Here is a 14,621-nt window from a genome sequence, read left to right as displayed (position 1 = left end):
TAACGTGAACTATTAAGAAAACAATATCATTTAAACAAAATATTTGAAGCCAAATCCTGAGTGACTAGAAAACACAACCTAGAGAAATAGGTTTTAATTAATAAGGATCAATTCTTCAAAATAATGTACAAGATTGAAAAGAGTGTTTGTGTTTTAATTGCTGAGTTAAAATACTAATGATCAAACAGCCCAGAGGCCTGATATTAATTATGAGGAGTCCTAAGAACGCAGAACCAACGTTTTCTTTCCCCATCAGCAATATGACTGTCCCCTGGCCCTATCACTTCAGCTAACTAGGGACTAACGTAAATGGTCTACTGTACAGTCTGGAAAAAAATTTGCTTAGAAGCCCGTATAGCCCTGGCAAAAAAACAAAACAAACAAACAAACAAACAAACAAAAAAAACAGAAAAAAAACAAACCAAAGCCCCGAGTGAGAAGGATTCAAGCCAGTGCTTTTTCAGAATATGATCCCAGTACAAATGTAAAGGCTGCAGCAGCAAACAATCGCATGGATAGGAATTTATGTCGTTAAAATGGAGAACAGCTATGTGAAAGACATGGAACAACTGGAATCTTACAAATTTTTATGTTAACCTTTCTCTTTTTGAGTGTGATCTTCCTAAAACATTTTGGGAACCCCTGGCATGAAATAAAAAGTATCTAAAATTCAACCTGTCAACAGGTTGTGGAGATGGTGTATGCACACAATGGTTACCATAAAGTTACAAATGTCTTCAGATTATTTAAAATGATTATTAACCAACGCTTAATGAGTATTACTAAAGGTACTCTGAATTGAGCTCTAGATGGAGCAAATAATTCCTCTTTAATTTCAACTTCCTTCCATGTGTGGAGAGAAAAAATCTTATAAACCTTTTTAAAATAGGTAAGTCATATATATTTATATTTGTATATATTTTTATGATACATGTATAATAAGTGTGTGTGGGCCTATTGAGAATATTGTATCTCTGAATGTACGGTAAGAGAAGAATTGGCAAAAAAGCTTTCCCAGCCACAATTTATTGAAACAGATGAATCTATAAAAGATGCTTTGGGGAGGAAAAGGAAGATTGAGGCAATCCTATAAATCTAAATGTGAGTTATGTTTCTTATTTGCTTTCCAACAAAGAGACTAATTGCTTAATGACATTCAAGCAGATATTTAGAAATTTTTGCCACTTGACTTTATCATATTTTTGCTTTGTTTAGATTATATAATTATGCTCTTGTAAGAGAATATGAGTTTTTCCTCCAGATATACAGAATTTAAATTTTATGTTGTCCTCTGGGTTTTGCTAAATTGTGTATGAAGGGAATTTTACTTTCTTTGAGCAAAGCATTCCTAACAGGGTACTGTTCAAAACAGTTTATCTAAAATATACTCACGTTGTATGCATCAATGATCAACTGAATTACATTGCTGGAATTTGCAGATAACGTTCCTACTGCTGACTTAGGGATCAAGTTTTTTAGTTCCTGCAATTAAGATAAAACATATAAAATACAAATATATTCATTCAACCAATAAGCATCTACAACCAAATACTTATTTTTAAATACCAATTCCCTATACATTTCCTAAATAACTTAAGCATCAGAGCTGGAAAAAACTAGTTTTATGAGGTGTGATGAAAAGATACGGTAAAAGTTTAAATAAAAAAAAATTATTACAGTAAAAGGCACATTGCCATTAACCCCCTCAAAATACTGTCCCTTGCTTTGAACACACTTATCCCATCGTTCTTGCCACTTTCTGAAGCTGTTTTGGAAGTCCTCTTTCATGACTGTCTTTACTTCATCCTCCATCATGACAAAGCTCTGTGTCACATGTCACTTCTGATATGGCAATTTCTGTCAAATAAAAACATTATGGTGTGTCTTTATCCACCTTAGTCACTGGATCTGGCACTATGAAACTTCTGGCTCTTCCCCAAAGTCAAAATGACCATGAAAGGAAAACATTTTGAATTGATTCAGGCCATGGAGACAGCCACAACAGTTCAACTACAGATACTCATGAAACAGGACTTCCAGAACTGCTTCAGAAAGGGGTAAGAACAATGGGATAAGTGTGTTTGAATTGAGGGAGAGTATTCTGAGGGGGGTTAATAGCAATGTGTCTTTACTGTAATAAATTTTTTAATTTAAACATTCACCATGTTTTTTTTTATCACACCTCGTATAATATGTATTAAAAATGAATATAAAGCACTTTTGTAAAATCTCACATATCTAGCCAATGTCATTCTCCCACATTTCAATTTAGACATGATTTTACCTCTAACGACTGAAGAAAAAGGGTCCAGAAATTTGTATCCTCTTTTTATATTTACCTTGTAGACAGGCTGAAATTCTTCGGTAACTGCAAAAATCGTCTGAATGTTATTTTCGCTTAGTTTCTGGACAAGGTGAGCAATAGAAGGATAATCCTAAGAAATTATGTAATGAAATTTAGTATGTAATTACATCCAAACAATTCCAGTTTTACAGTCCTTTTTGAAAATCATAATTTGACTACATAACTGGATTACTTACACAAGACTGCTTGAAATAACACAAATAATTGCTGAAATGGGAGGTATATACATGTGGGTTTCTAATCCTCATAGATCATTATGTATGTATAAAAATTTACATAATAAAAAGGTTTTATAAAGCAAGATTATATATATTAAGTGTCAGAACAATGAAATTAAAGAATTACCAGCAATTAAAGGTTACATTATCTATCACTTAAGAAAAACAACGATTTCTTCCAGAACCTGAATAATTTGCCAATCTTTATTTTTAGTAGAGGCAGGGTGCCTCTTTTTAATACTCACACATAAATAAAATGAGTGTTATGTCTATACAAGTTATTTGTTTGGAAATACTATCAAATTTGCTACCAAATGATGCATGCAAGTGAGAGGAGACATAGCTATGGGTTGAGGCATGGAGTACAAGTGCCTGAGCTGTTCCTTTTACTCCACTGAGGCCCCTGTCTACGGGGAAGGAAGCAAGCACAAAACCACATTTTGAGAAAAAGCAGTATTAGCTTTCCAGCACATTAGGTCAGGGCCTATATTTACAAATATAACAAAACTCCAAACCCTGAAAAACCCACAAGCCAGTCACCCAGAATATTCTCAGTATTAAATGCTAAAACTCAACATAAACTCATTCAATATGTAAGGAATTAAGCACTTACATAATAATGGCTCATTGTGTATACATCATTTTCCAGGTGACACTGTCCATCATTTGGTAAAACAATGCCCCCAAGTTTCCCATCTCCAGCAAAGTGAAACCCAGCATCCGTGGAAAACACCAGCAGCCGTGTAACATTCCTCCAGCCAATTAATGACTTGGGGGAAAAAAAGAAAAGATTGTAATTTTAAAATACTAGTCAAAATAATTTCAATTCTGCATCTTCTCTTTTCATAATGCCAGTATTCTTGCTGATAAACACATAAAGCCTACTGAATAAAGCTCCTCCACCCCACTGTAAAACTACATCTTTCCTGGTTGTCCATTTCTCTCAGTTTTTAAAAAAACTATCTTTTAAAATCAATGTCTCTCTACCCCCTAGAAAGTAAGCTAACTCCATGTGGGGCAAGGACCACATCTGGTTTTGCCCATCATATCTACAGCAGCTAGCACAGTGCTTGGCACACAGTAGGTGGCACATAGTAGGTGCTTCATGCGTATTTGCTAAGTAAATAAAAATGTCTCAGCCCATGCCTTACATTACCCCCCTGATGCTATCTTGTTCTCATCCATTCTTCCATCCTTGTTCTATCTTCTATAGCAGGGGTGTCCAAACTTTTTTCAACGTTTTTTACCAAGGGCCATATGCGGTAAAATACACAAACAGCTGGGCCACTCACTCGAGGTGAAGTACGTATTGCCTTACCTGGTTTAAACAACATATTTTTGGAATTTGCTGAAGGCCAATTAAAAGTGGATTGGGGGCTGCAGTTGGCCCACTGGGCCGCAGTTTGGACACCCCTGTTCTATAGCATATACTTCCATTATCAGCCCTCCATATTAGGCCTTCCTTTTTATTTATTTATTTATTTATTTATTTATTTATTTATTTATTTATTTATAAATTAAATTTATTGGGGTGACAATTGTTAGTAAAATTACATAGATTTCAGGTGTACAATTCTGTATTACATCATCTATAAATCCCATTGTGTGTTCATCACCCAGAGTCAGTTCTCCTTCCATCACCATATATTTGATCCCCCTTACCTTCATCTCCCACCCCCCACCCTCCTTTTTTAATTACAGAAAAAAATTATCTTCTCCAAAGATTTGTCCTGCTTAATTCCACCATTTTAACTCATTAGTACTGTTTATTTTTCACTTATTTTATTCTCCACCTTATCCAACAAATAATTTAAAGTAGCAGCAAAATCCTCTTCTCTCTATGGTAATTTTGTAATTACATTTATCTAAATTAACTCAGTACATTCATTTATATCCTCATAAGACTCAATTCCTTGAAGGCAGGAATTAAGTTTATTAATGTTGGCAATCAGTAGAATGTGTCTCTTTTACATCTAGAGAAGTAGGTGGAAAAGTTATGCTCAGTCAGTGTAACAATCAGAAATATAGTAGTGGCCACAGACTGACGCATAGTTAGAGGCAGCCCAGAGAATGCTCTCTCAACAGTGAGCTGCTGATGGGATCACAAATGAATGGCTGGAGAGCAAAGAGGTGTCAGGCTAGGCACTACCTGGAATATTACTCCTTCTTCCCCTTTAAAAGCAGAGATCTTTAAATTACAACTACCCAATGAGAAGTCAAAGTAATGATAATATAGTATTGGGTTGATGCAAAACTAATTGTGGTTCTTAAAACCCTGTATAAGTGCACTGCCTGGTTTAAATAGGGACATAATGATTACATATTCTTTTATAAAGCACTTGTAGTTGGAAGGAATTTAACTGATTAAATTCTGTACTTCTCTGGAATAATATAATATGATATGGTAATAAAGGTAATTTTTTCCCACTAACTGATAGTAAAATCACTTTGCCATTATTTTTAATGGCAAGAACCACAGTTACTTTTGCACCAACCTAATACTAATTATTTGCTGAATGCTTAATGGCACTTTATATGGATTACTGTATTTAAACCTCGAAACAGCCCTATGAAGTCTATCTATTATTATCCCTTCTTAAGGAGAAGGAAACAGCCCTCTTGAATAGCTAAGTAAACTGCCTAAAGTCAGTGGTGATGGAACATTTGAAACCTGTGCTCTTAAACACTATACCATGTTATTATCTTGGCTATCAGTTAGCACCTTAGCAAAAATTGGTTGAAAAATAACCATTAAGAAGAATTTAAAATCAAGGAAGGACTTCTAGGGAATAGGAGTACTATTAAGAAAAAAAAGGGAAATGATACAGTAGTAGATACTTAAGATAAACTTTATCTACCTCACAATTTTTTCTAGTTTCAGCTTTAGCTATGTCATTATAAGGTCATCTTAAAATGTTCAGCTGGTAAACGGGTCATAAAATTCTAATCACTCACTAGTCCAATGGAGATGAGCTTGCTACTACTGAAAGTCTTACAATTAAAATTACAATTATGACTTTTCAAAATACATGTTCTCAGCTTATAAACTAACCTTAAAACGTTTTTTTTTTGTTTTTTTTTAATTACTAAGACACAGAAAAGGCATCTTTTAAAGCTGGTGAGCAGAAGAAAACTGACCAAAGGAAAATGAAATCTGAGACACTGTTCCATCTAAGCACTTTTAATGCTCCTGAGACACTTCAGGTGACCTCAATTCCACCTCTGGCACGAAGCCAGAGTCAGGACATCTGGGCCTTTCTAAAAACTTAGACCACCAGTTAAAATACAGCTGAATTGCCCACTGTTTCAAATGGCAAGCATTCTGGTTCTTAAAACCCTGTATAAGTGCACTGCCTGGTTTAAATAGGGACTTATGATTACATATTCTTTTATAAAGCACTTGTACTTGGAAGGAATTTAACGGATTAAATTCTGTACTTCTCTGGAATAACAGAGTATGATATGGTAATAAAGGTAATTTGTTTTCCACTAACTGATAGTAAAATCACTTAAAATTCATACAACATCCTTTTGTAGAAGATGAATGCACTTACCCCACAAACTGCAACTTGCATGATTGCATCAAAGCCACCTTCTGGAGAATCCAAATTTCCAGATATACGCTGTTTACCAACAAGTTCATTAAATACTTCCCCTTTATCAGTAAGACTGAGCACATTTTTGTAGCTAAATGGGCTGGTACAGTTCTGTTCACTTGTGCAAGGGTTCCTGAGCTTAGCTGGTGTTGTACTAATGTATGGCATCACAGTTTTCTCCACAAATGAGCCAAACCCTGTTCAGTAAAAAGGCATAAAGAGAGATGGATAAGCTTGCATTAAAAAACAAACAAACATAAATTGTACACCTGAAATCTATGTAATTTTACTAACAATTGTCACCCCAATAAATTAAAAAAAAACAACACAACAAGAATGTAACCACATGTTAAGTCAATCTAGTCAATCTATTTAATAAGTAACATAAGGTTTTATTAATAAGGCTTAGAAAGGACATCATTATAATATAAAAAATCCAGTTCTCAAGTGAGATTAGGCTGCAATGGCAGATGTAGTCATATTAATTAGTAATGAAATAGAATCTGAGTACTCAACATGTTTATAAAATAAATCAACAAATGAATGAATTCCTATAAAAATAAGCATGCATTTCATTATCTGTGGTAGACTGTCAGCCCTCCACATCTGTGGATTTCACATCCACATATTCAACCAACCACAGATCAAAAATATTTTTTAAAAATCCTGGTAGTTCCAAATAGCAAAATTTAATTTGCCATGCACCAAGCTCTATGATGAATCCACACGAATGAAGTAATGTGTAGGCATACCTTGCTGTTGCCTACATGCAAATACTACACCATTTTATAGAAGGGATTTGAGCATCCACGGATTTTAGTATTGCAGGGGGTCCTAGAACCAATCCCCTCAGTGTATACCGAGGGATGATGGATCTGTGTTAAATGATACGGTAGTATATGTAGCAGAGGCAGAGGAGATAGAAATATTATTAGATGTGTGACAAAATATCAGTCCTGTAAGAAAGAAATGGCTAAAAATTGGTCTATTTATTTCACAAGTACGGGGTGAAGAACAAAACTGCCAAGACTTATACAAATGACAATGATTAATTTTCTCAATATTCCTACCAATTCGGAAGTCTGAAGTAATCCTCTTCATTTCATTCATCAAATCTGTTCCAAGACTCTTTACATTCTCCAAGTCATCCTTCATTGAGTAAGAAAGGTCCATTAGGTAGTAGAGATCGATGGGATAGTCCTCAGCTCTCTTGAATTTTAATGCAAACGTCTGTGGCTCTCCTAATTAAACAGATATTAGAAAGTGACATTAGCTAGCCAGCAATAAAAAGCAATGAGAAAAACCAAACAAACTGTATTTACTAGGTAAAAACCATAAAATGAAATGTATAATAGCCATAATTTTCACAAAAACCTATGGGAATTCCATAGGTAACTCAATGGGTGTGCACTCAATTTCATTCACAAATACTTAAAATGCCAGGCCCTGGGGATGCCAGGTGAAAAAGACAACATCCCCAATCCACGGTAGACAAGACAAACAGTCAATTTAAAACTAGGACAGAGGAAAACAAGTAGGTGGAACAACAAACCAAATAAACTGTGTCATCTACTTGATGAGACTGCAGTGAGTAGGGAGGGCATATTATAGGGTACACCTGACTTTTTAGAGATTGACCTTCTAAGTCAAGATTGTTCTGTTTAATGCAGGGGTGTCCAAACTGCGGCCCGCAGGCCAACTGCGGCCCGCAATCCATTTTTTATTGGCCCGCAGCAAATTCCAAAAATATATTTAGTTTACTTAAATAAACCAGGTGAGGCAATACGTACTTCACCTCGAGTGAGTGGCCCAGCTGTTTATGTATTTTACCGCATATGGTCCTTGGTGAAAAATGTTGAAAAAAGTTTGGACACCCCTGGTTTAATGGGATCCCAATACATGCAAATAAATAATCTGATTTTTACTGTAGAAAACCTGGCAAAAAGTTTTAATAATGACTTAGAGTCAAAGAGACGTGTTAAGAAACTATAACAAAAATCTAAGAGAAAAACAATGAAGATCTGAACAGAAACAATGAAGAAGAGGCAAGCTGTACAAGAGGTGTTAGGTATAATTCACTTAAGAAATATAGGAGAAAGAAGGTTTGGGTAAAAAATCGTTAATTTTTAACTTGTAGATTTTCTCTATATAGATTTCTAGTAGTTAGTTTGATAAATGGGTTTGAAGCTTAAGAGAAAAGTCTCTTACAGTATACAAATGGTTTTAAAGCCCTGAGAGGAAAACCAACAATCAAGTGGACTGCAAAGGGAAAGAAAGAAAAAAGACACAAAGAGGAGATCAGATAGCAATGTTAAGAGAAAAGAAAAACTAGGAGTATTATTGTAGAAGCCAAGAGGAAGAGCGTTTCAAGCAGCTCAAAGGTGTCACTTGGTACAGAAAAGTTAAAAGAAAACAAAGGTCTGACAAGTGTCCTCTAGGCTTGGTGGTTCGAGGTGATGGTAGAGCTGTGCCAGAAGAGGTTCCGGAGCAGAAGTCTACCTGCATCAGGTAGACGAGTGGATGGAGGGGAAAAGTCAGACACAGGGAATGTGCACCATTCTTTTGAGAGAAAGGGGATGGAAGCTGGAAGGAATAGGAAGAGGGCTTGTATTTTCTTTTCTTTTTGATGAGAAATTGCCACATAATCTTACAAAAACCTTAATTATTTTAAGAATACTAAACAAATAAAAAGAAAACATAGGTTAAAATGTCTTTATATTATGTAATTATACCGGCTAATGGACAATTTATTTTTGAAACCTATTAAATCTAATACTTTCTGAATCTTTAACAGAATTTACTTTGGATATCGGGCAACATTTATTATTATTTCAAGTATGTGCCTTATAAATTATGTCTGAAAAAAAACTATAAAATCTAACATATTACACATTTTTATTTGTGTGCCCATCCATATATGAAAATGAACCCTCAACAGAAACTGGTAGAGGCTTATATAAAGTTGTCAAAAAGCTCAAGTAGAAACGAAAGTATTAGATTCAGGTATTAGGTATTAGAAACACTGAATTAGATTTCTGTACCTGATCGTAATTGCAAAACCAACTGTTGTGGTTGGATCTGAGTGATATCTTCTGGCTGGAGCTTCTCTGCTGTTCCTTTGCTACGGTTGGTTACATTCTTATTTTTCTTTATATCTTTGGAGCCTCTGGGATTTTCTATGTCATCTGGATGGCAACCCTTCTTTTTTAAGGCTTCTAAGTCATCACATCGTGCAGAAGTAGGCATTCCTTCTTGTAAAAATGTCTAAATGACATAAAATATAGGTATAAATAAAAAATATTTTTAAAAAGCATAATGGTCAAACCTTTTACATAATCATAAATGCAAATACACAAAAACTGTAAAAACCAAGTGACACATCTAACATACAGAATTTCTGGTTTTTAAACAAAATGCTCCCTGTGTTCAAAGTAAGTGCTCTTGTTTATAAACAAAACAAAACCTTTTCCTTGAAAGTAATACCTTTTCACTAACATATTACGAGTAACTTATTATTTTAGGAGTACTTAGAACTGATCTAAGTGTATATTTCAACTGTCCCAGCTTTAAATTCAGAGTATCTAATCAAAGAAACTTCTTCAGTGAAATCACTTATTCAGCATGGTTAACAGCCACTAATAATGTCGGGCAGATATTTTTTCCCCAAAATTTCCCTTAGACAACTCCTTAAAAGCCTCTCATATTATGTAGCATTCAACATTACAATATCTTTAAAAACTCAATGTTTACAGAAAACATGTTATCCTAAAAGCATCTTCATTAATGATGCTATTTTTAAAAAGACCAAGAAGTTTGGCACAGATTTACTATTCCTGGAAGTTTGAAAAAATTTCAAGTATTGGCTATTACTGTAAACAAGCCTTTTAAAACGTATTTTTAAAACAGTACAATAATGATTATATGATAAAGGTCATGAATATTATTTACATAGGGTGAATTTTAAAAATAAAAAAGGTCCTAGTGGTATCTAAATGGTACTTGTGGCTTGGAATAAAATTTCCAGTAGCAACACAATTTCAAAATGTGTCATCCCTTAAACAACTTAGGTGGCTATAAAATTTTCTCAGATGATCGAAAAAACACTTTACTGAAAACAAAAACACCACTTTTAAGATGTATGTAAAGATTATGAATAAAAGTTTTTCATGAAATGAGAGTGGGAGAAAAAAAATGACTATACATGCATGTATGCGTGTTATCATTTAAAAATGTGTACATATAACTAAATCAATTATTATAATAGACATTTGACTATTTCACATATATCCCTAAAAATTTTATATTTAGTTGGCCCAATTTTTTTTTAACCTTGACACTGGGAAAATGAGAGAATGCCTTTTATTTGGGGTCACTTTATGTTTACTTTTATATATTTGTTTATTATCTACCAATTTCATGGTGCTGTATATAGTGAATGAGAATACTTAAATACAAAGAATACATAATGGTTTTGCTCAGTTATTTTTCAAAGGAAACATAACCTTAAAGGAGAGCCTTTATGAAATTAAAGAAACCACTGGAAGGCAATGCCATGGGTCAAATGGTTCAAAGCTACCCTGCTTTTATGTATCATCAAACCTAAAATACAGGAGCCTAGTGCATTATTACTTTCCAAGTATTAGCTGATCCAGGAAACTTTAAAATCGTAAAGTGCAAGTAAAATTTCACTAAACGTATTCCAAAACAGCCTTTAATAATTTAAGAATTATGCCACAAAGATCATAGGTGAAACTATTTAAAGAATAGTTTGGCTAGGATAACCCTCAACCCCAGATAAACTATAACCCTCATCAGATACATGTTGATAATAGCAGCTACCACTCATTTAGAACCTTCTAAGTGAAACTGCATTAAGTTCAATCAATTCTAATTCTTGGAACAACATTAAGCAGGCATTACCTTGCTCATTTTCCAGACATAAAAACCAAGAGTTGAGTTAAGAAAGCCTTTCTGGAGACAAACTCACAGCACTTCCTAGTTCCTCCATAGTCTGCAATTTAACTCCAGAATACTACTTTTAGAATAGAAAGTATTCCAAAATTTTGCCATTAGAAAAATTTTGAAATAACAAAGCAAGTAACAAAAACCTCTCATTTTGTCTTTCACATAGTCAAATGACATTTGATCAGTTTTGCCTACACAATAGCCACTTGAAATGTGTGGTCAAATGCCTGAGTAAAAACAAGTAAGCTTTTGACTTTCTAACATTATTCACTCTGTACATAAATTATGTATCTTCAAAATGACTTCCCTTTACCTCCTGTTCTCATTCATTCAGCCATTCAACATTTAGTAAGCTTTGTGGAAGGTACCATGTTAAGCTCTGTGGAAGGTACCATGTTAGAGATGACAAAAGTAAATAAAATTTAAACCCTAACCTTAAATGGGCTTTTATTAGGATGGAAATCAATTCTATATTAGTTTAACTCAAATATAATTAGGAAGGTTAATTATACCTCTCCCATCAAAAGAAGGGAAAAATCTAAAACAGTCAAATTAAATGGATAGGGCTGTGGGGGAACCTGTCCAATAGAAATATAATATGTTCCACAAAGATGAGCACAAATTGTCTTGCAGCTACACTAAAACAAATAAAACAAATATGGGAAATTAATTTTAACAATATTATTAACAATTGTTTTAACCATTAAATCTTCAAACTTTGGTATTTATTTGAGGCTTACAGCAATTCTGAATCTGGACCAGCCATATTTCAAGTGCTTGAGCCACATGTGCCCAGAAGCTACTGTGTTGAACAGCACAGTTCTAGACCATCGCACAGTATTATACAGAGTTGATGCTTATCCGATGAACACGGACTTAAGTGAAAATTCGTACTGAGCACCTCCCAAGGATATAGTTTTGTGCAACACTAAATGACTAGGGAATAAATAGAAAGGACGTCTGCAATCTTACTTACTGAATTTGTACACCATCCACAATTTGGCCCTGCTTGTATACATTCTCCACATGATTTGGCATTTGCTTTTAAACATCTATTTTCATCTGTCAGGAGAAAAAAAAAATAGACCACTTTACTTGCAGTTTCAAGAGAGAAAAAATGAAAAATGAGGATCACGAGGACAAACAATATAATATATGTGAACATTAAATATGGATACTATGAACCTTGTCACTAAGCTGATCCAGACCTACCCCAAAAAGGCCCCAAAGGGAGGTGATTTTGAGTCACCTTGACACAAGGCCATAAAAAGATATAGTTATCTTTCTTCTATAGCGAAGACTAGGTACCGTTAATTATACATACATTTATCCTTTTTTCAGAGGCATAATTTCAGGCTCTATCATGTTGGATGGTCATAATTGCCAGTTTTCTTTTAACTAGGTAAAGTATTATTTCTTTTTATTTAACTCATACTACCACACCCATAAGAATCTTCAGTAGTTTTCCCTTCATTTTCATAATGTTTAATACTTGAAAAGTCCACATTCATCCAATCTACAATCCCATGATTTTTCAGCCTCTATGTTCAAAGTAAGTCTTACATTTATTTGAATCTACTTTAAGTATCAGCATGTCTTTCATGTGGTAAGTGCTGATAAGTAATGTCTCCCATGTGTCTTTTCTAATTATGCTCATTATAGAAAATTAGAAAATACATGAAAGACGAAAGTAAAAATCACCATAATCTGCTCACTAAGAGATAACTACTATTAAAAATTTTATATATTTCTTTCCAGTCTTTTTTTTTTTTATACAGATCAAAAAATAGTCAGGAAGCATGTATATACATAGACATTTAAATGAAATTGAGGATATGCATTTTGTATACTACTTTTTATATTTTATCCTAAGTGTTTCATTACAAATTCTTCAAAAATATGGCTTTTAATAATTACATATTTCATATTATACTTTATTTAATGTTGGACAAATTTGTTTTCAATTGCATGTGTGCACAGTTCACACATGCTTGCTGTCATGCACACACAAGCCCTCCAAACACATATATACATATACACACATATATGCACCCACTCCGATGACCATTCTTATAATGTAAAACTGATTATTTCCTTATCATAAATTCAAAAAAATACTAAGTTGAAGAGTGTTAATAGTTTTTAAATTCTCTACACACATTAATATTCAAATGTATACTCCCACAAGCAGTATAAATACCGTTTCACCACACCTTCAACAGCACTAAGTATGTTTTAAAAAAAATTTTTTTTTACTCATTTAACAGGTATAAATTAGAATATCAACTCAATTGTCAGTTACCTAAGGACCATTTCTTTTGCAAATTTTGTTTAGTCTTTTGCAAATTTTTCTATTATCAGTTCATCTGTTTTTATTGGATCTCTACACATACCGTGTTTCCCCGAAAATAAGACCTAGCCAGACAATCAGCTCTAATTTTACTATAAGACCCGGTAGAGCTGATTGTCTGGCTAGGTCTTATTTTCGGGGAAACAGGATACTAGTAAAATTAAACCTTTGTTTAGTTTCTCATTGTTGGTGGTATTTTGACATACAGATATTTTGGAGTATTTATGTTGGTTTTATGTAATTGAAATTTATCAATATTTCCTTTACGGTTCCTTTATTTTTCTGTGTAGTGAGTCCTTCTTATCCTGAGATCAAATAATTGTTCTATACAGTGTATTTTTTTGAGATTTGGAGAATAGAACCGCACATTCCATTACTTCAGATGTGGATGCACCATGGTTTAGAAGACAATTAAATACATTTTCGCCTTTATTTTTTCATTCCTCATCTAATGAACAACATTTTGCAAGACTTTTTGATCAAAGAGCAGGAACATCTAGAAAGGCAATTGTTCCTGGTTTCATGTTTTTAGACAGTAATGGGTAGACAGTTCATAATCTACCATTCTACACTTTTACTTTACTTTCTTTTAAATATATTACATGTCTTTGCTTTCTCTATGGTCAAACACTCTATTACATTCCCAAAAGGTCTTTCTGTAATGTATTCTATCTTGTATTTTAGCATTTCACTGGCCAACCTGCCTGCCTATCAGCCTCCTGGGGGCAGAGGCGAGGGGCGCGTGAGGAAGGGCCTTACAGGACTCTGTAAGGACCTTGCACTTTACTCTGAGTGGGATGGGGCTACTGCAGGGCTTTCAGAAGGAGGAGCCTGCTCAGGATCTAACTGGTCAAAAACCAATACAAGATACTGACATGAAAAGACAACTAGGAAGTTTTTTTTTTTACCTGCTTGGCCAAATACATAGCAAATTGAACTGATCAGTCCAATCCAGAAAATCAGTTGTAAATTCATCTGAAATATAAAATGTACAACATTATAACAAAAAAGTAAGAAAATACATTCAATATAAAACATTCCCACTCATATTATCTTGTTGACTTTATAAACATAATACCTCTCAAACCATTTCTTCTCCAGCCCTTCTCCACACCCGTCATCTACCT

The 14,621-nt window shown here is 33.9% G+C and overlaps 1 protein-coding gene across 2 annotated transcripts in view; it reads right to left on the bottom strand.

Annotated features, from left to right (window-relative positions):
- Positions 1 to 14,621, bottom strand: part of ITGB1 (integrin subunit beta 1) — a 44,496-nt gene that overhangs the window by 12,458 nt on the left and 17,417 nt on the right. For both annotated transcript variants that reach the window (XM_019741739.2, XM_019741740.2), the window contains exons 2-9: positions 14,403 to 14,469; positions 12,121 to 12,206; positions 9,221 to 9,443; positions 7,250 to 7,420; positions 6,138 to 6,376; positions 3,197 to 3,352; positions 2,340 to 2,435; positions 1,393 to 1,482 (exon numbers count right to left, since the gene is read on the bottom strand). In XM_019741739.2, the coding sequence (XP_019597298.1) occupies positions 1,393 to 1,482; positions 2,340 to 2,435; positions 3,197 to 3,352; positions 6,138 to 6,376; positions 7,250 to 7,420; positions 9,221 to 9,443; positions 12,121 to 12,206; positions 14,403 to 14,469 (1,128 nt within the window). The remainder of the gene's footprint in view (positions 1 to 1,392; positions 1,483 to 2,339; positions 2,436 to 3,196; positions 3,353 to 6,137; positions 6,377 to 7,249; positions 7,421 to 9,220; positions 9,444 to 12,120; positions 12,207 to 14,402; positions 14,470 to 14,621) is intronic.

This window comes from Rhinolophus sinicus, linkage group LG02 (assembly GCF_036562045.2).
Source record: "Rhinolophus sinicus isolate RSC01 linkage group LG02, ASM3656204v1, whole genome shotgun sequence".
NCBI classification, from domain to species: domain Eukaryota; kingdom Metazoa; phylum Chordata; class Mammalia; order Chiroptera; family Rhinolophidae; genus Rhinolophus; species Rhinolophus sinicus.
This window is presented reverse-complemented; position numbering and strand designations above follow the sequence as displayed.